This window comes from Euprymna scolopes, chromosome 7, assembly GCF_053919585.1.
Source record: "Euprymna scolopes isolate OS-2025 chromosome 7, ASM5391958v1, whole genome shotgun sequence".
Classification (NCBI taxonomy): domain Eukaryota; kingdom Metazoa; phylum Mollusca; class Cephalopoda; order Sepiida; family Sepiolidae; genus Euprymna; species Euprymna scolopes.
In genome coordinates this window covers 82,766,322-82,788,149 of record NC_136488.1, presented here as the reverse complement: position 1 = coordinate 82,788,149, position 21,828 = coordinate 82,766,322, and the positions used below count along the sequence as shown (strand labels likewise).

The window sequence follows — 21,828 nt, the reverse complement described above, 5'->3', positions numbered from 1 at the left end:
ATATAAAAAAAATTTCAAAGTAAAAATCTATATATCTATAAAATATAAACTGTCTGTGTGTGTCTGTCTGTCTGTGTACATTTCCCTATGCAATAACTGTCAATTTTCAGTCTACAGACTCGAAATTTGATATATAGGGTAGTGAGATTTGGGAACATATTTGTAATTGATTTTCGGCCGGAAATTTTGCTGTTAAGGGGTCAAAGTTCAACGATTTGACCTTTGAGAACTCTACCAAACTCACCTGCCAGTTTTCAGTATAAACACTTGAAATTTTAGATATAGGTTCCTTGGATCTAACTTAATAACTTGATTTTAGCCCAAAACAATAAATGTTAAGGGGTCATAATAGGGGTCAAAGTTAAAACAAATTTGACCTCTGTGGTCTCTACCAAATTACTCAGACACTTTCTGGTCTAAACATTTTAAATTTTACATAAAGGGTATTCAGAGATAGGGCAAGCTTTTTAATCGTTACCAATATATAAATGTATGTATGTATGTTTGCATGTCTGCCTAAAACTTTTGCTAGAAGCGACGGATTTTCACAAGATCAGTATCGTTTTGAAGCTCGACCCTTCAGACGACAAATACTGAAAAATTGGCTAAAAACATTAATTTCTTCACCCTCAACTGGCAACTTTTCTAGGGGTTGCTTTTTTTCGCCGATATTTTTGAAAGTCATCCCTTCTTTTCGATTGTCTAGCCTTAATTTAAACCTACGTCACTTCCGGTTTGACGATGGTCGTAACCGCAAAGACGTCACGTTTTTTTCCCCGTTCTTTTCCTCCTTTGAAGTATGTGTTTGAGCTTGCATTCCTACTACCACTTGCCTTTTTTGCTCAACACACACCTCCAAACACCCGGACAACGCCGGGCTGAAATGCTAGTTAAAATATATTTTGATAATATTTTATTAAAACTAAAACCATTCTGAAAAAACATTTCAAATTAAAAACTAGTTTATTTATGTAGAGTTTTAAAATTAAACTGGAATTGATATAAATATTAATTAGAAGGGAAACTTATGCTAAATATAATGGAAGTCCAAAAAAAAAAAAAAATTTTAAATAAAAATAACCTCTCAAAAATCTTTCAAATCATTTTCACATGTTAAAACTAGCCGGGTTTGGTAGGGAATTTAATTCTAATGCGTTTTATATAAATTATTTTTTTTTTCTGTCTACAGATTCTCAAGTGTTAATTATTTTGTACTTTTATCAACCTTTCTCTTTCCAATACATCCAAATTACTCAATGTTTCAAAGGAAGCTGGAAAATAATATACTTAAACCATCTCAAACGTTTATACATAAGTTTATCATGCTGACAAAATAAATGGCAGAAGGGACAGCAGGAAAAAAAAATGTAACAAATTGAAAGTAAGTTGGAGAAAATTCTGGTTGGTTGCAATTTAAAATCAAACGATAGAAATCAATTTAAAAAATGCTTTTTTTCTTTTTAAATGGAAATTATCAGTAGATGATAAAAAAAGAAAGCTTTGGATGCTATTGTTTTGGATACATCTATGCGCACAAGTGTGTGTGTGTGTGTGTGAAAAAGAGAGAGAGAGAGGTGGGGGGCACAGAATCAACCATTAGCAGCGACCAAATCCGAAGATGAAGTGATCATATTTTCAGCCTCTTCATCTGCCCTGACAGTGGAAGAAAGTGGAGTAAATGTTGAATAGCCGGACAATTTTTCATGAATTGCAGATGGTTCAGCAATGGATGCAAGTTCAGGATTTTCTTCCGCTCTGAATTTTTTGGAGCCTGGGAGAATAAAAAAAATAAACAAATAAAAATAAAATATGAAAACTATTTTCATTAGTAAAATCTATATATTAGGTTGGTGCAAAAATAATGTCGTTTTTGACGTTCAACTTCATGTCAAAAAACATTATTTTTGCACCAACCTAATAATATGATGAAGCGATTGTATCGTTATAGTTTCCTTAATATAAATCCACTGAAACTCTGGTGTTTGTCAAAACGTGCTCAATAACAAGCAGAGCATAATTATAGTATGTTTATTTATATAAATATTATTAGCTACATATATGCATACTTGTTTTGGTTGCAATTCTTTTAGAGAAACAGCATCATGTCATTGGCCAGATGTTTTACAATGAAACCAGATTTTTAAACAGTCATTATTTAAAGCTATGGGAAATAAATAAAAAAGAAAAGAAAAAGGAAATAAAAGCAAAAGTAGAGAAAAGGGGCCAGAGAGAGTGGGAGGGGGGCTTTAAGCTTGGGAGGTAATAGTTCCTTGTATAAAACTATCCATTTTTCCTTTTGTTCTTTTTTTTTTTTTAATTACTTTACAGAAAGATATTTATGTTGATGGTGTGAATTTACTATCTGAACTTTTGACTAATAACATCCACACCTTTGACCCTTCCCTCCAGATATAATTACAGTAACGTCACCCAACTTGTCGTACATATATACTTACTTACCCACCTTCTCTGATAATATATACACACACTATTATATGAAAAGAACTTTGTGTATGGACTAAACGGCAGGGGGCAAATTTTTTTTTGAAATTTCACACAAATGTACTTTATGTGCCTGGCAGTGTTCTTAGGTTTTGTATTGGAATGTCATTGATAATCAAAAAAATCTGATTAAAGAAGGAACAGGCGATTTTGAATAAAATTAACGCCTTATACAGCCTAACATAAGTGCATTTAAGTTTGATTACTGCACAAGCAGAAAGGCCCAGCATATAAAATCAACAATAGGTTCTTTGATATAACAGAGGTGCATTCGAAATCAATGTTTCTGTTTAGAACACAATTCAACCATGGCACTTGACTTTTGCATTTTAAACTTTAATTAAAACCATTACATGAAAATAATTTTATAAAGTCAACAGTAGGTTCTCTACAGTGCAATTTCAACTACAATGTATTGTGGACTAAGTCACTGCGATGAGTCCTGCGAAGCCTTTTCATGGTGCACCACAGTGGGTCCTCAACTAAAACAGGCAATTAATCGCTTTGCTAAAAAATCGGTCGATTTCAATGATTTCGCTAACAATAAAATATGGGAGTGTGAAACATTTGTTGATTCTTATTCAATCCTAGGCAACGTCAGATCTTCCCGCTAGTGTGTGTGTGTGTGTATATATATATATATATATATATATACATACGTTTCTATAAATAAACATACTATATAATATAGCATAATTAGTATTATAAGATATTTCATGTTCCTATCTATCTTATCACTAGGGCTGTGACAACAGCATATTCTTTTCATTGTTTTGACTCTTGAGTATATATCCGTTAATATCTTATATGTTTTTATATAGACTGATGTGGTTCTTGGTTGATTGACTGTCTTACTGTGTGGGATATATACTTGAGTGAAAAGGATATTTTGTTGTCACAGCTCTAGTTATCACCTTCCACACTAAAAAGATGTTCAATCAGCAAAGACTTGGTTTATCTGACTTTACCCATTTTAAAATGAATTGTACGAAAATTAAATTATGTCAACCTGTCAATCAAAATATTAATTTTAAATAAATACATAAAAAAAATTTGATTTCAAGAATATTTAGCCCTAAACAAAATGTTTGCTTTTTAAAAGAATTAAATTGCTACAATTTAAAAATAAATTAAATAAATGCAATATTGCTTCCGTTCTGCTATTTCTACAGCAGATGTGCTTAGTTATATATCATAGGATTAGCGAATCTCTCAACGGAGGCTTCCTTTCTAGGGCAATTGCTTGACATATCAAAGGCTTTTGTATGGCATAAAGATCTACTTCACAAGATCTCCAGCTATGGTATAGCTGGAAATGTCTTTTCAATTATTAAACCATTTCTCTCTGATAGGTCCATAGGAGTAGTGATTGATAGGCAAAAATCAGAAGTTCATAGTATTAATGTTGGAATCCCTCAGGGGGTCCATCCTGGGTTCAACTCTTTTCCTGATCTACATCAATAATCTTTTAAATCACATCCTTAGATCATTTGTAGACATTTATGCTGATGGCACTACCATCTATGACAGCACATCAAAGGCCGTAAGCAATCAAGTTCTCTCTGATTCACTCTCCTTTGATCTTGAGCATGTGGTACAATGGGGAAAAAAGTGGCTGGTTACTTTTAATGCATCTAAAACCAAGCTTCTATTTACATCATCAACGCTCTGATCTCTATCTGGCATCAATTGAAATGAATGGCTCTCGTCTTGGGGAGGCTCCATGTTTTGACAAGCTTCTGGGCTCGACCTTTATTCCTGATCTGAAATGGAACATATACATTAAATCCGTTGCAAAGGTCGCTGGAAAAATAGTATCTTTCTACCACTTCAATAGATATCTACCTGCTGATGCAATTCTCTACCTATATAAAAGCCAAGAATGGAGTATTGTTGCCACATCAGGGCAGGAGCTGCTAAAAAGACCTTATCCTGCCTTGATATAGTTCAAAATAGACTTTGTAGCCTAGTGGGGGATGCCCTTTTCTCTTCTCTGCAACTCTTTCTCACAAAAGAGACGTTGCGAGCCTGTCTTGTGCTTTATTTTTATGGCAAGTGCTCATCTGGGCTCTAAACTATGGTCCCTCCTTGCCAAACATTCATGAGAAACACTTGTCTAGCTGAAAATACTATCAATAACTTTCCCCATTCTTTATCTGTGCCTAGACCTAAATGTGGATTCTATGAACAGAGCTTCTTTCTTATAATCGCACACCTGTGGAACAATCTTCCGTTTGCCTGCTTTCCAGCAGGCTACAATTTGGTTGTCTTCAAGTCCAATGTAAACAAGTTCTTGATGAGCCGTTCCCCTTAAGTAATCCAATTTACAAAATTTAAACTTCTAACGATTACTAATATATTATCCCTTTGACTACTGTACACTCTTTAACCCTTATCCTCGAGTGGCTTCTGGGCCTTTATAACTAGTGATTCCATAAAAAAAAAAGAAAAAAAAATAAAAAATAAATATTTAGCTAACGATGACAATTACTTTTATGCAATAAGAAAATTGTTTTTTATTGACCCTGACATTTCGAAAGGAATATTATTAACAGCAAGCTATACAGATTTATATAAAAAACACAGTGGAATTTCCACAGGGGTCCTACTAATATCCAGTATTCATTTAAAATATATACATTCATACATACATAATGTGTTGGATCTGTAAAGGACACAGTCATTTCTGTAGGAAATCTTGAGTAAGAGAGCTCAATGTACTACAGAGCAAGAATAAAAGTTAAGAAAAAAACTAGCCACTTTACATTATAATTTATTTCATCCAGGTAAAGTAAGATTCATCAGATGTGGCTCAGTGAGTGGTTGTTTACTGAGGAGTGAAAGGATGCCATCTTGATGCTGCTTGAGAGAAATTGCACATTAATACATACTCTTTACATAATATCTTTTATATAAATCTCACCTGTTTCTTTAAATGTATCTATTTATATATGTTTGTATGTCTGCCTCAAACTTTCGATAGAGGCAATGGATTTTCATGAGATCGGTATCGTTTTGAAGCTCAAACTTCAGACGACAAATATCAAAAAATTGGCTAAAAACATTAATTCCTTCATCCTCAACTGAGCACAATTCTACAAGGATGGGTTGCCTTTTTTCAACAATATTTTTGAAAGTCATCCCCTTTTTTTGATTGACTAGCCTTAACTTAAACTTTTGCCACTTCCAGTTTGATGATGGACGCAACGGCAAAGATGTCATGTTTATTTTTGGGGACGTTTTTTTCTTCCTTCACGGTACGAGTTTGAGCCTGCCTGCCTACTATCACTTTTTTTTTTGCTCAACGCACACCTCCAAACACCCGGGCGACACTGGGCACCAAGGCTAGTCTAACATAAAAAAAAAAATCAGAAACAGTGAACAACCCAGGAAGATTAATGACTGGGAAAGTTAACCAGCATCCCAGCTTGGTCTTCTGCTGCCATGTACAGATTTAAAGTCTGGTGAAACCGGGGAGGGGCATAACCAGGAAACACCAGAATCAAATCTCTCCCAGCACCTGCTCCTTGATGAAAGTTATCTTGCGGTAACTATCAGTGTACATATCGATATTGGATCACTATCAATAGGGTCGCAGCAGAGACACGGTGTCATAACAGTTCCTCTAGGGCATATAATTTTAACTGAACCTTTCAAGGAATACATCTAGACCAATATTGTGGCGATGAGACAGAGGTCGGAGCTTAGCCAATAGTGTGAAATCTGTTACATTTCAGACTTTTATGCACAAGTGCCCAGATGTGGCAACAATATTTTATACAAGGACGAATAGTGAAAACAATTTTTTTAGCAAGGTAAAAGGAACTTGTCTTCTTTGCAATAACCTTGGCAATGTCCTCTAATTCATTTGTTCTAACTCATGTTGCCTGTGAATGTTAAGTCAAGTTTGAACAATAAGCTCTCAAGTGTAGGGTGTTATCTGTTATGGCAATCGGTGATTCAGAAAGTTTGTTGTAATTGTTAAAGGATAGATGTAGCAGTTATACATTTCTTTCCTCTCAGAGAGCAGCACTGCAAGATGATTTGGTCATAAGAGAACCAACCAGACTCCATGGCATATTAATGTCGACTAAATCTTTAAATGACAACATCGACACTTTGGGATTTAAGCAGCAATCAGACAGAGCTTCCAGGTATGAACAAAAAAAAAAAAATAGATAACTTCTCTCTCTTTCCCTAGCCAAGGCTATTCTCCACTGGAAGATATACAGTTCAAAAGTACTTTTGGCAAATGAACTTTCTTTACTATGGTGATTAACTTTCAGCACCTTACATCCAACGGCATAATCACATGATTCAGCATAATCACTTTGACACACTGTTTCTCATTATATCACCAAAGTTAAGCAAAGTTGAGCCTGGTCAATACCAGATAGGTGACCATTTGTAAATATTAGGCCTGTATGTAGAAGGATGTTGGCATTTTCCAGCAAGGACTTCAAAAACATAACATTATCTCCTTTAACTGAGATATACATGCAACTAAGGAGTGCTTGTAAATCTGATATTTCCTAGACACTTCCTCCTTTGAGTGAAGCCAGTTCAACATTCCTAGGTTTGATGCTGCTGGCTAATAGTATAGATCACCCAACATAAATAGATATATTTGTTTTAGATATGCGTTCTTTTGTTTTCCTTTCATTAGACAATTCTTTTAATTGTAATTGTTCAAGGATAGATGTAGCAGTTATACATTTCTTTTCCTCTCAGAGAGCAGCACTGCAAGGTGATTTGGTCATAAGAGAACCAACCAGACTCCATGGCATATTAATGTTGACTAAATCTTTGAATGACTACATCCAGATGCTTTGGGATTTAAACAGCGGTCGGACAGAGCTTCCAGGCTATTCTCCACTATCAATTCTTTTCGTTATCAAATATCATAGGAGTTGGTCTTACAGTCCATGCAAAAATAGATTCCTATAGAATAATGTAAAAGACCAAAAACCATTGAGTATATGCTGTATAACATGATTCATGATGTTAGACATTTTTTGCAAAATATATTGATCTCTGATGCTGTGATCAAGGATGTCAGTGACCAATAGCAAAAACAATCTGAAATTGAAATTTCAACCTGTGAATCATGATACCCACCAATTTTCTAACCTAAAAAAGGTCCAAGAGTGAATCACCTAAAAAAAAAAAAAAAAAAAAAAAAAAAAAATGGGGGAAGGGATGATTTAGCAAAGGATATTATTATTATACTTTTCTTTTTTTATACTGAAAATATTGACTGATGTTTTAAAGGAGACAGGAACACATTGATGAAACAAAAGTCTTCTACCTCCCTAGAGTGATTTTAAGTATAACAAAATTAACATTTTTAGAAAAAGAGAGGGGAAGGTAGGCAAAAGCAAGGCAAGACGAAAAGAGATAAAGAAATAAAACAAACAAAAAAAAAAAAAAAGGAAAAAAAAAAGAGACAGAAATAACTCACAATCATGGGAAGCTCTAGCATTTTAAGTGGAAATCATTGAATTTGGGGGAAGATAAAAATAAAAAAGGAATTCTACTAAAATGCAAAGGACTTGTATATCTAATTATTTGAGCTTTATGATTCCTCAAAGATCAAACAATTAAAGTGTGTTCTCATTAGAACAGTCTTTATGGTTGCATGTTGAAATCCTACATTTTCTTCATTCAACTTTTAATGATTCAAATTCTAAGTAGATCATAACTAATGTATACTTCCATAAAAAAATATGATTCATCAGTATTCACACTAATGTATAAAAATCAGAATTATGTCAGTAATTTAATTTTCATATTAGATTTTTAATGTCAGACAATATGTAATTATTCTCACAATTAGACAATGCCGCAGTCCACACAAACCATGAAAGACCAGAAGTCCTCTTAACACCACAAAAGAAAGTTTACTGACTAATATAAAAAGGATTTTATACTTGCTAGGACGATCATCGTAGAATCCTATTTGTGAGGCATCGGCTTGGGTTCTTAATAATTGGATAACTACACGAGTATATTCCACAGCCGGCCTATACAACATTTTGCTAGATCTGTGTTAGTCAATAAATTTTCTTGTATGTGGCAGAGGTGGCAGAGTACTTGCCTTACATGCAATTGACTCAGGTTTTGGATATGTTCTGAGGAGCCCAAAACTTGAGTCTAGGGCTTCTGATCTGTGGCTTTCATAGTTTGTGCAAACTGTGGCATTGTCTGATTGTGGAAATAATTTTTCACATAAATTATTTCTGATGACCTAAAGGAAAAAAAAAAATAAATAAATAAAAGAAAACAAACAAAAAGAACACCCACCGTTGACTTTTGATTTAGAGTGGAGGATTTCTTGCCGAATTCATTTCAGGCGGCGGGGGTTGTCTGACTTGCTATTTGCCTTCTGGCTTCCCCTCACCACGTGAAATGGCTTCGTCCAGCGCCTAGAAAAAGGCACATTTTTTTTTTTTACTTGTTAACTTTTGTAGATGAATATATCATATATACAAAAAATATACATTGATTTTTTTTTTATTATAAAGTAGAGGATGTAAAAAGAAATACATAAAAAAGAAAGGCTTTGCATTTTCAGGGTGATCCGAAAGTCTTGTTATCTCTGTCAAAAAGTAACAGTGGAAGAACAAGTAATACAATAACAGAAGTTTCCTCAGCCATGTTGAACTAACATATCAGATGGCTAGAGAATACCCCCCCCCTCTTATCAACATGGAAATCTCCCCTTTTGAGGCCTTCCCTCCTGGTTCAGCAGCACTCTGGCTCAAGTAGAAAACAATCACCTGAAAACTGGAATGCATTGATCAAAAGTCGATATAACCAAATTGGGCTACAAAACTGACCCAATCATCTGCAAATGTGGAGAAGAGGGCCATATGATGCAATATTGCCTTATCTACCTTTTACTATCCAACATCTCGGGACAAGAAGGCTAGAGAATATCCTCCCCCATCCTACCGACATGGAAATCTCTCCTTTTGAGACCTTCCCTCCTGATTCAAAAGCACCCTGGTTCAAGTAGAAAACACTCGATTGCCGGAGAACTGGAATGTGTTGATCAAAAAGTTGCTATGACCAAATTGGGCTACAAGATGACCCAATCATCTGCGAATGTAAAGAGGGTCATACGATGCAACATTGCCTTGTGTCATCTACTGCGCAACCAGTGCAACTTGCAGAATGCAGCAATAATGAATGGACTATGTAAAAAAGTAGGAAACTTGTATGACCCCATACTGTAAAGACATGCAATGAAAAGGAGTAACAATAAATTAAAAAAAAAAAAAAGAAATGTGATGGAGTCAGTTTATTCACTTTCAGTAACACTATCGCACATCGAGAATGTTTGTGTAAACACTATTTTTATGGTACAAAATAATGGGGTGTCATGATCCATGTGATATCTTACGAAGTTGGGCGTTTATGATTGTTCCTCTATTTTTACTTTGTGGTAAGTGTAACAAGACTTTCAAACCACATTGCTTTAAATCAGTTCACATTTTCGTTTTCCGTCTCATGTCGACGTTCTATGAATAACTTTCAACTTCTATCTCTTGCCATTTCGCTTGTGCACCCACTAGAATCGGGTTCTCATCAACTGATCCTCTCCAACTGAGCAACAGTACTCAATTTTAGCATGTATCGGTCTCTTATACAGGTAGACGATTGAATCAGGGGTCATGTATTTCTATTGAAAATCAGGTTGTCATTAACTGATCCCCTTCCATGTCTTAAACAACTTACTCTGTGGTTTTGAATCATCAATACTGATGTGGAACGTTTTAGCGAGTGACGTGATTGCACCAGTTAAAACGTCTGTGTACAATGTAATTTTAGGAAAATAGAAAGTGGACCCTAGGTTTATTTTCAGTAAATTCTTGCTGCTCTTTGTCCTTTAATCCCCACATTCTATGAGAGATGTTTCTGACAAAGAGGGAAGAATTGCTGCTTTCTGTGTCAGAATCTATCCATCAAACACTTATCTATTGGCTAGCTTTCAATTTTGATCTAGCATTTTTTTTTTTTTTAACTCCTTATAGCAAGTGGCTTCTTTACTTGTCTGGAGTGATTTCCATAAAAGAAAAAAAAAAAAAAAGGAATATGCCCATAATTTACTAACATCGTAGACATGTATTTTTATGTCTGCTCATCTTCATCTATATGACATAGGATCCTGAAATTGCACAGGTATTTTATTTACCTTCTCTCAGGGAGGCTAATCCAAGGTCAGATATGATTTTGGTGAAAATGTTTCTGTGGAAAGAACTGGATTCGAACATAGCACACGCAAGTTTTCAGTCCATGTCATTAACCACTTAGTCACCACTTTAATATAATAATTGTTTATATAATAATTATTATTACTTCTATTAATAATATGATTATGGTTATTAATAAAATAATTATTATTATCATCATTATTATTGACTTTATTTATAATTATCATCAGGTTTGTAGTCCATGTCCAACCACTTCACCACCATCACCCATAAAATTGAAGACTTTGCAAAGTTTGCTGCAGAGAAGATGGGCTCCCTTTACTGGGCTAGAAAATTACTCACACCAGAGTATCATATTTCCTTAAAAAGTCACAATTCGCTCATGCACAGAGTATTGTTGGCACATCTTGACTATTGCATTTACCACTATTCTCTCACTGTTGGAGACGAAAAAAATTTCAAATCTAATAATTTTCACTATCGGCCAAGCTCCAACCCCTATCTCATCATTGCAATGTTGCATTCCTGTGTCTGTTTTACAAGTATTTTAATAGAATGGACCTTGAACTTTTAGCATCCGTTCTCATTAATCCTTATCGAGTGGCTTTTAGCTTTAATAAGTGGTCAATCATTAGTAAAAAAAAGAAACAATTTCCATTATATAAGCTGTCTGTTCACCCAGTTCTCATGGCATATTATGTTTGTTTTTTGTCCAGAATTCTTACATTAAGAAAAAGAAAAAAATTTGTATGATGTGCATACTCGTGACAAAATGAAAATGTCATATTCCAAAAATCACAAATTGATCTAGTAGTAGTTTTATTTTTAAGAAAATGAAATTATCTATGTAAGCAAAAAAAACAACAAACAATTTCATGTCACTATCTTGAAAGAGCAGATAACTACACAAGCTAAACTTGTGAGACCAACCTTGTAATGCCTACGATTTCCCATTATTTAGAATCGTTTAAAAATGATTTTCTTTGTAAAAATAAAACTACTTTATCAGTTTATATAATTTTTGGAATATGATCTTTCCGTCTTGTGACGAATACGTACACCATAAAGCTTTTTCTGTATTTTTGTATTTTTAATATGGGTGAATTCTGAAGAACCACATTGAAGTACTTGGATGTCTAACCACTTCATTTTTAAAGAAGCTTCTGAGAGAATAAATAGTCCAATGAAAAAAAGGGGAGTGGAAACTCATAGGGCATGGATAAAAAAATCAAGCTAGAAAGAAATAGAGAGAGAGTGCTTGGGAAGATAAAAAAGACAAGTGGATAATCAGAAGAAACAAGTACAAAACAAAAAGGAAAGAATGAAAATTTTGAACAATGAAATTTTGAGTACTGCACAAATCAATATCATTTAATTTTTAAGGTTTGTGGTAAGGATAAAGATTGTAGAATCGGAGGTTTCAAAAGGTATCAAAGTCAGACTCCTAACGATGCTAAGAGTCAGATTTTTTAAACTTAGAAGAATCAACGCATTCTGAATAATAGAAGACAGCACAAGTGCACTTTCATTTGTTGGAAGCATTTTTTTTTTGTTTTATTTTTTTAGAAAAGTTATACTAGCAAAAAGGAAGACAATCCAAAATAAATGCTTGTTTAATGCATTTTTTCAAGCAATCTTAAATAAAATAAAAAATAAATTAAAACAAATTCATACAAATCAAAATATTTTAAAATAACTTACATTTTTGAAGACATTTTATTTAAAGAAACTTCTTTTTTGAAAAGAAAAAAGTTACATAAAAAACAAAAATACATTCCATCTATTTCATGTTTTAAACTGAATATTTTATTTGTGTATTATAAAAAATATTTTGAAATATAAAATATTACATTTATAATTTTTTAATTTATTTTGAAATATTGTTGCTCAATTTTTAACAATTTCAATTAAATCCAATAAATATTTTGTTAATTTATTGAACTTGTTTTGAATTACCAGAAAAGTTTGGTCAGAAAACAAGCATCAATTTTCGATTGTCCCCCTTTTTGCTAGTATAACTCTTCCGAAAATGAAAACAAATACTTCCGGAGTTAAAGCGCACTTATACACTTTAAAATAAAGAGTCACAGTCTTAGGAGGTATGGGTTGAAATGGGGGCAATGTTAATCACCGAAATTTGGGAAATCTTAAGTCAAAACTTATACCTTTTGACTCTGCAACCTTGGTAGCACTTTCATATTTTTTTTTGCATTTTCATGGTTTTTGCATGGAATTTATAAATAACAGATTGCACGAGGTTATAAAATGGAGTATATGAAGCATTCAAATATCTTTAACACCTTCAATTATATATACATATACACACATACATATATAACAGATATAAAGGTGCATGCACATATACAAACACGTAATACATAAAGAAAAGCCAGTCTGTTTCTCTTATATTTCTTACATTTAATTCTGTTCTAAGTTAGAATTCCATCCATATTACATATTTAATCATGTCAACCGTTTTACTTGTGATATTATATAGAAGGTAGGAGTTTTTCACTAGAAGGAAAATATACTAATACCATCACTCAAAGAATCAGATTTAATTTAACAAGAGACATTTATGTATGCATCGATTCTTATTTCAGGTTTACTGACACGCTTTGATTGGTTAATGTTGATTAATTTGTTAAAGTTTTCACCAATTTCTGAGTTTGTTTAAAACTAGTGAAAGCCTAAAATTTTAAGTATTTAAATTACTGTAGACAATTAAACTTGATTGACTGAAAACTATTTCTTAATATTAAACTTTCTTTGATCGCTTATGTTTTGAAATAAACTTTGATGATTTTAAATTATCAGTTTCTAATGAAAGGTAATGTCTTTTAGGATATATATATATATGAAATCCATGCATTTAAAAAAATTACAATTTTCATTTCAGTCACCTAAATTATTTAAAGTGAAACAGGTATTGACTTTTATTGTTCGATTCATTTTGAGTGAATGGGAGTGGAGGGGCTGATTCTGAAACAGAACATTTATAGATGCCCAGATAAATATTTTATGCTGCAATCCGGGCAATGCCAGATAAATAGCACCTAGTTATATACACATTACACACATGCACTTACATATACATAAGAGCACATATATACACACACACATATATATATATATATATATATATATATATATATATACAGGGTGGGCCAAAATAAGGGTCCTATCTTTAAATTTGAATAACTTCCACAAAATAAAAGTTAAACTCACCAAACTTTATGTGTGTGTAGACTGACCCTTCCGAGATTTTTTTGAAATAAACAAAACAAATTTTGGCCGAAAAACACTTCTTAAAACTTACATGAATTTATGAATTTTAAAAAATAGGACCCTTATTTTGGCCCACCCTATATATGAGAAAGCATGCACATGTATACAAAACAAAAAAAAAAAAAAAAACATTTTACATCTTTGGCATCAGTCTCTGCAGATCATGTATATACACACACAATATATATGTGCCAGTGAGTGGTGAATTCATATTTGAACATTACTTTTCCTTGATAGTTTTCAAGCAATGAAGCAATGCATCCGCATGAACATTAAGTTATGACTAGCTTTACAGATAACCGCTTCAATTTTCTAAAAAACTGACAATGACCTAAAAAGAGAAAATTTACATCATTGGAGGCAACAGTTTTCTTTTTACCTCCAGATACCTACCTAACTTGTTTTATATACATACATATATATTCTTGGAAGATTTTTTTAACCTTTAAAACTATATAAAAAAAACTAAAACTTAATTAAAAATTTTTTTTTATCATTCGTTGAATAACTATTTAGTCAGTAAGTGTATCACTTGCAATCGCTGCATCAACTTGCTTTCTTGAATTCACAATAGTCCTAATATTATTTCAGGGATCATCAGTTGTTTACCATGAAACTTTTGGGGATTTAAAAACAAAACAGTATATTAAATCATGGCTCCCCAGCAGTGTTGATCGAACACCACCTCCCTTAATCACAAGAACAAAAATATTTCGAATATTTGATCTAGTTTCCTGCTCGAGATTAATTTGGCTAACTTATTCATGCTATCAAAAAAAAAAAAAAAAAAATGTCTTCCTTACCTGTGACACTCGTCCTTGTCTCCAAATTCAAAATGGATATATAACGAAATCTATATTCTAAATTTCAAGAAGCTGTCTTATTTCTTTTAGCATGTTAAAATATTCAGTTCTTGACAGCATCTGTTTCGTAGCGCAATATCATTCATGGAAATTATGTCAATTCTTTAAATTTATTGTCTTTACTCCTCAGAGAAATAGGAACTCATCAATTTTAAAAAACAAAAGAAATACGGGCATGATCACACAATCTGAAAATGAGAAGAGTAGTTGCAATTGTGTTTGCTTTTAGTTATGCTAGATGCTGTCGAGAATTTAACATTTTAACATGCTAAAAGAAAAATTAAACGATAAGATGGACAACGTCTTGAAATTTAGAATATAGACTTCTTGTCATTTGGTACATGCTCTGTAGTTACATCGAGCTTCATAAATTAAAGGATTGGTATAAATAAAAGGTGAAATAATTGAATATGCATATTTTTTCCCATAAATATATATGTATACACACACACACAATTTAAAAATTGTTTGATTTGAAGACAAGCTTTATGAGCAACAGAATCTCAAGGGGAAACTTGCTCAGTGTACAATTTGATCATATACAAGCATGCACACATGGATAATGACGGCATATGGGAGTGAGTGAATCGATTAAAATCCTAATTTCAGTGAAGCAGCAATAGAATTAAGTCGTTGATGACTTGATTATACATGATCACTCTTGAAGTGGTCATTACTAATCACATTTTAAAGATGACACATTCCTGGTGCATTTGGAGGTTTTACAACATAGACAACCGTTTAGGTCTTTGAATGCAAACACACAATATCCATTTTAAACAATTTATTGAACACAGGAAGTGAGGGGAGGGGAGGTGATTCATACCTTTCCCAATGGTGTTAGTACGTAAGTGAATGTCATAGATCCAACCATTTTAAAACTCAATTTGTCGATTCTGTTGTTTGCGTTGTTAGGCCATTGGCCCATGTGTACCCCTGTTGACTGGTTTCTTGCTGGAACCTTTTCAAAATTGCAACCAGCAACCTATCTATTTTCTTCCTCATCACGTCTGCAGAAAAAGAAGCCAAGCAGCTGATAGGAGTAACGGGCAAAAAACAATGTCGGTTTTTGGGTTTCGGTTGATTTGCAAGATCATTTCGCAACTGAACTTTACATTAGTTTGAAAAAAAAAAAAAAAAAAAAGCTTTTCTAGAAATATTTTCAAATGTCAAATAAGGGTTAGAGTTAATTAGGATGGCTTCATTTCAATATGGAAAATCAATTTTCTAGAGAAAAGAATAAAATTTATTTGGCAAAAAATAGCAAAGTGTAACAAACCATGTAACGAAACAGAAGATATTTATATCCATGGTCTGAATGTTTGCCTACGGCCACTTTAAACCTTGATAAGCCAATTAGCATCACAAGCTAAGAAGGTAGATTAAAGTCCTATTGATCAAGCATGCCAGAATAATAAAAAAAAAAAAAAAAAAAAAATTAAGATCATTTCACAATTGAACTGCATGTTAGTTTGCAATTTCAACTGTATTTCTCGCAGTTAACGTTGGCCTTATGGTTTGTTCCTTGCTAATGCAGTCAAAGATGGCTTTGTGGTGGGGTTTGAATCTCCCGACCAGCTGTAATCATAACTTCCTGCACTGATGATTCCCGAAAGGATGAAATACTAGTGTCTGTAGGTATTTCAAAAATAATTATAGTAATAATTATGTATACTTTCACATGCCTAAATAAGGGTGACTTCATTTGAATAAAGAAAATCCCTTTTCAAGAGATAATCCAATCAAATTCAGTTTTCTAAACAATGAAAATCTAAAAACATCTCACTTCAACGTTTCTGAATTTTTGAGATGAGGATTGGTTATTTGCATTATCATTCATCGAACTACTGTTCTCATCTCGAGTGTGATTTTCACACGTTTCGGTCGATACACCTGAAGAAGGTCGGTTATATCTTGTCGAACTCGGGAATTTGGACGGAATTTCGAGCGAAACGCTTTATTTACTTCACGGGTGTAGCGTGCTCGTTCTGTCAGCCATGACTGGATACATTTGCGAATTACTTAGGACCTCTATCCAGTCATGGCTGATGGAACAAGAGCACGTTACCCCAATAAAGTAAATAAAGGGGTTCTGCTTGAAATTCTGTACAAATTCCTGAGTTCCACCTGAAGAAGGTTGAAGGTTATATCGACCGAAACATTATGAAAATCACACTCAAGATGAGAACAGTAGTCCGATGAATAATAATACATCTCCCTTGAAGTATATACTATCTTTCCAATACTAAATTAGGAGTTCATTTAGTAAAACACATTTTCTAGGAATACATTTACATTTTTATTTCTCCTTTACATTGTCTTAATTAACAGATTTCTAATTCTATCTCATATCTGATAAGTTGTTAAAAGCTCCAAGACAGGCCAACACTGAACTAATATACTCTTGGCTAAGGTACAGTTCATTAAACTAGTATATATAAGTCACTGTGTGTGCAAGTTCTTTCCTCATAGGTTCCAAAATGGCTGAGCTTATCTTTTACAAATTTCACACAAAGGTAATTTATATGTCTGGCATTGTTCTTAGATATGTTTTGTACAGAAATTCATCTGATACGTATTGAAAATAAAAAAAAATTTGATCTTAAAAATAATCTATCGATAAAGGAATTTTTACAGGGGAATATTTTACGTTACACTGGTTGGTGTAATGCAAAATATTCCCTGTAAAAATTATTTTTTTTTTATCCATAACAGAAGAAAGACTGTTTAAGATCGCCAAACCCAGATATCAGCTGATATGATATTGTAAACAGACGGAATTTGATGAACGACATTTAAAAAATTTTTTTTGCGAATTAGTCCACTGAGCAAATAATTCCCTGTAATATGTAATAATCAATAAAGGATTGATTCTATATTAATACATACGCTATCTGCATAAATTAAAATATCATGTGTAAGCGTATTGTACGACCAGGCAGCCAACTAATACACACACAGATTATATATATATATATAACATTAATAACAAGAAAACTGGTTTAATTATACCTTCTATATACGTACATTTTCCTCCTTACCTGATGATTCGAGGTGGAATCGAAAACATTTGTAACACCTATAGAACCTACATTAATTTTTTTTGATTTTCACACAAAAACATAAAAATCGAAAAAATAAAAACAGTATAATTAAACAGAAGCTGTTATTTTTGAAATTGTTTGTTTAAATGAAAAAATGCTGCCTAAATACATACATAGATATACATATATATGCTGTGTTTCTATAATTAATGCTCAATAATAATTAGACCTATTTATTATAATCGTTTGCAACAAGCCATGTAAAGAAACAAAGATATTTACATCCGCAGCCTGAATGTTTTTCCATGGCCACTTGAAACTTGGATATGGTAGTCATTGGCACGATCTCCTCTTGTAGAGCAAAGCACAGACAGAGGAATGTTGCCTTTTTTTCTATTGAGATGAAAGCAATGATGGTACATTTCGCAGGTGATAGCAGAGACTGTGACTTGTTGATAGTGAAAAACTTCTTGAAAGATAAGATTTCTGTTGATGATTTTGTATATCAGAATCTGGTCTCCTTGGATGCTCCATTGCTCAAGGAAAGACAGTTTTTGGAGCTGCTTTTTGTAGTCAAGTGTGACCCGATCAACTTTATGATCAGCTATTATAGAAATCTCACCTATCAGTTTAAATGTATGGATGTCTGCTGTCTCCCTAAAACTTGACAGAGGCGACGGATTTTCACTTTTTTTTTTGGTGCTTAACACGCACCTCCAAACACCCGGGCAATGCCGGGCACCCAGGCTAATGTTACGATAAAATAAGACAAGATGAATACTTGATATAAATCAGTTAAGCTCTGGGTATGTGTATAAAACAGAAATAGGAACCCCAATGTTGGAAATAAGGATTTACTTGGATGGCATATCCAAGAATGGATTGTACCAGAGTTTTGTATAGAAGAAAGAAAGTGTCTGCTGTTGAGAAAAGAGCTCTGGATCAGGTAGAGAACCGGCCTGGTTTCATTCACCATTTCAACACAATAGCAAGTTGATTTTGTTAAAATCAAATTATATTTTCTTGATATTTTCAAATTGTGACCTTTTGTCTTATAATCACATGCTCCTACCACCAATACAGTTCAACATAGACAATAACTTTACCTCGGATTATTTTAAAAGTTAAAAATAAACAATTTAGTATTTATTAGTCTTTATTCCCTCCTTTATAAAATAATATAAAGATGTCTATATTTCCCCTTTTGTTTAAAAAAAAAACAAAGAAAATTATTTAAGGTGTACATACTACTGCTGGAAAGAAAATATTGTACACCAAAAAAGCGTGTAAATCGATCAAGTCATTTTATTTTTTTTTTTATAAAGAGAATAAAATTTTACAGCTAAACAACGATAGACGATCTCTCAACGTCATCTTGTAAATAGTTTGAAAGACAAGGGAGATAAATCCAAATAATTCTAACTTGCAAGATTTTAGAAAAACATTCTTAACAAAAGGGAGGGGCATTAGTAAAAAAAAAAACTCAAATTCATCACTGATTAACTCTCCTTTAAAACACTCTTCAGAAATAAGGTTTAAAATCAGAATTGTACATCAATGTAATGCCTACAAATTCCTATTAATCATTTAAAAATTATTTTCTTTATAACAGTAAAACTACTTGATTACTTTATGCGATTGTTGGTGTTTATTTTCTTTCTGACATGGGTTGAGCATGTACATGAAGATTTTTCTTTATTATTTTAAAAAAATAAATATTTTTTTAGGTGTGTGTGTGTGTGTGTGGGGGGTGTCATGGACTAGCACTCTGTAGCATTTATTGATCTTATCCCCTACACAAGTTCAATGTTATCCAGACCATAATCAAAAGGCTGAAATTAGACAATTTACAATTTATTGAATACAAGCTACAAAAAAAAAAAAAAAAAAAATCACTTGTACTGAAAAAAAAAAAAAAATAAAAATAAGAAGCGTGGGGGGGGCATAACAAAATGAGAGAAAAAAAATGCCTTTAGATGAAGGTAGAAAATGGTGGCATAAAATGAAAAGAGAAAAAAAAATACCAGCCATTATTGATAGAAAAATAAAAAAATTTGTAGGCGATGAAAAAATGAGAGAAAAAAAAAAAAAATTCCGATGGTGATTGTTTTATCCAATATATCGACGGAACAAATTTGAGAATAAAGAAATTTTTTTTTTAAAAGTCCGGAACTGAAATGCATACAACATTCAAAGAAGGAGAGTCTATAAATGTTGAATAACATGCATAAGGTCTGCATTAATTTGTAGATATACATGCAATGCATAGGTAAGCATGGAGTTAAGAACCTTGCCAAAACACAAAGCACTTGCTTATAACAAACCGAGATGTATATATACATTTACTCACATAAAATTAATATACGAAAGTATAAATTTATGCGTAAACTTTAAGTATTTACTTCAAAAGTGCTCAATACGTAGGTAGAGCTAGTTAGTAATTTATAAAATATATATGGCGATTAAGCTACACTGAATATTACACGTTTCATCCACTCTAGGATTCTTCAGGCTTATATATTTGTGGTGCAGTGAAATTCAAGTGTTTAAACTCAATAGTTATTCAACAATCCTAGAGTTCTAATATGAGCAATTATAAATGGAGATATTTTTCCACAAAATTAAAGCTACACAATCAGCATTGATAATCATCCCCCCCCCTTTTTTTTTTTTTTTATTTCTAAATTTTTCACTCTCCATTCTGTTGGTAACCATGAGAGGTGGCCTCCTCACGATTACCAGCAAAATTATACAGTGGTTACTACCAGTCAAACGAAGAGGATAAGAAAAAGAAAGTCTTCTTTAAAAAATAAATTGTCAAAAGTTTCCAAAAAAAATTATACAAATGATTTTATTCATTATATATATATATATATATATATATATATATATATATATATATATAACATTATTTGGTGTTCTAAATTCTTTAACTTTAAGGATTTCAAATATATGACCAGTCTCCTAATTTTTTTTTCCACAGAATTTTCTTTTACAGAACATAACACTCACTATGAAGTTGGATCTTAGTCGCACTATCTATATGTCAAGCCCAGGAATCATTGAGTGATATGTTAACAAGCAAGATGGCGACAACTGTAATAGTATTATGTAATAATAGATAAATGCTTCAAATTAAAGAAAAAATGGTTTTTATTTCAGAAATGTTGTGGTAGATGGTATGCCACAAATCCTGCTTTTTTTTTTTTAGGATTGATTGATAGCATGAAAAAGAAAAAAAAAAAAAAAAGGAATTAATGTCCATCCTAAACAAAAGAAATTAGCAATAAAAAAACAAAACAAAACAAGAGGTGACAGCATTAAAGCTAGTTAAGTTTGTTTTCTCCAAAGAAATTTAATCAGCCACACGCTTAAGCCAAGTTTCAAATGGAAAACAGCCAAAGCAGAATGAACACAGAGCACCCATAGACCACACACACAAGGACACATATGTACACATAGTGGCAGCACTTTTACAAAATTACCTTTTTTTATTAAAAATTGTCAAAAAAAAAAAAAAAAAAAAAAAAAAGACAAAAAGCCCAAACCACCAATCTGCTGAGCAAAGGCCATTGAAAAATTGCACATTTTAACTTCAATAAATAAGTCTTTTTCAATACTTCTGCAGTTTGCAAACCGTAATGAAACATTTAGAAATCCATTCTTAACATGGGGAACATTAAGCTTTAAGTATTCTGTACTTTCATATAATTTAATAAAAACAGATACTGTAAAAATTGAATTGAACTTAAAAATTCTATCAAAAAAGAATTAAAAAAAAAATAATATGGTTGGTAAATTGCAGAAATATCTTATGCATTAATCCAGAGCTATTGAAGAGTCTGCAACTTCAATAACTGAAGTATATATAAAAAAAATTACTTCTTTTAACAATATTTAGAAATTTAAGGCACC

At 32.5% G+C, this 21,828-nt stretch overlaps 1 protein-coding gene across 11 annotated transcripts in view; it reads right to left on the bottom strand.

The window, feature by feature from the left end:
* Positions 1-1,169: 1,169 nt before the first annotated feature.
* LOC145279803 (extracellular sulfatase Sulf-1-like) overlaps positions 1,170-21,828 on the bottom strand; it is a 274,221-nt gene continuing 253,562 nt past the window's right edge. For 3 of the 11 annotated variants that reach the window (XR_013868456.1, XM_080131146.1, XM_080131150.1), the window contains 2 exons: positions 8,806-8,927; positions 1,170-1,771 (listed from right to left, as the gene is read on the bottom strand). Coding sequence is in view for 7 of the 11 variants with exons in the window: in XM_080131146.1 (XP_079987272.1) it covers positions 8,846-8,927 (82 nt within the window). In the remaining 4 variants the exon portion in view is untranslated. Of the gene's footprint in view, positions 1,772-8,805; positions 8,928-15,695; positions 15,880-21,828 lie in introns of all 11 variants that reach the window. The other 8 variants (XM_080131148.1, XM_080131151.1, XM_080131152.1 and 5 more) reach the window with 4 other exon arrangements.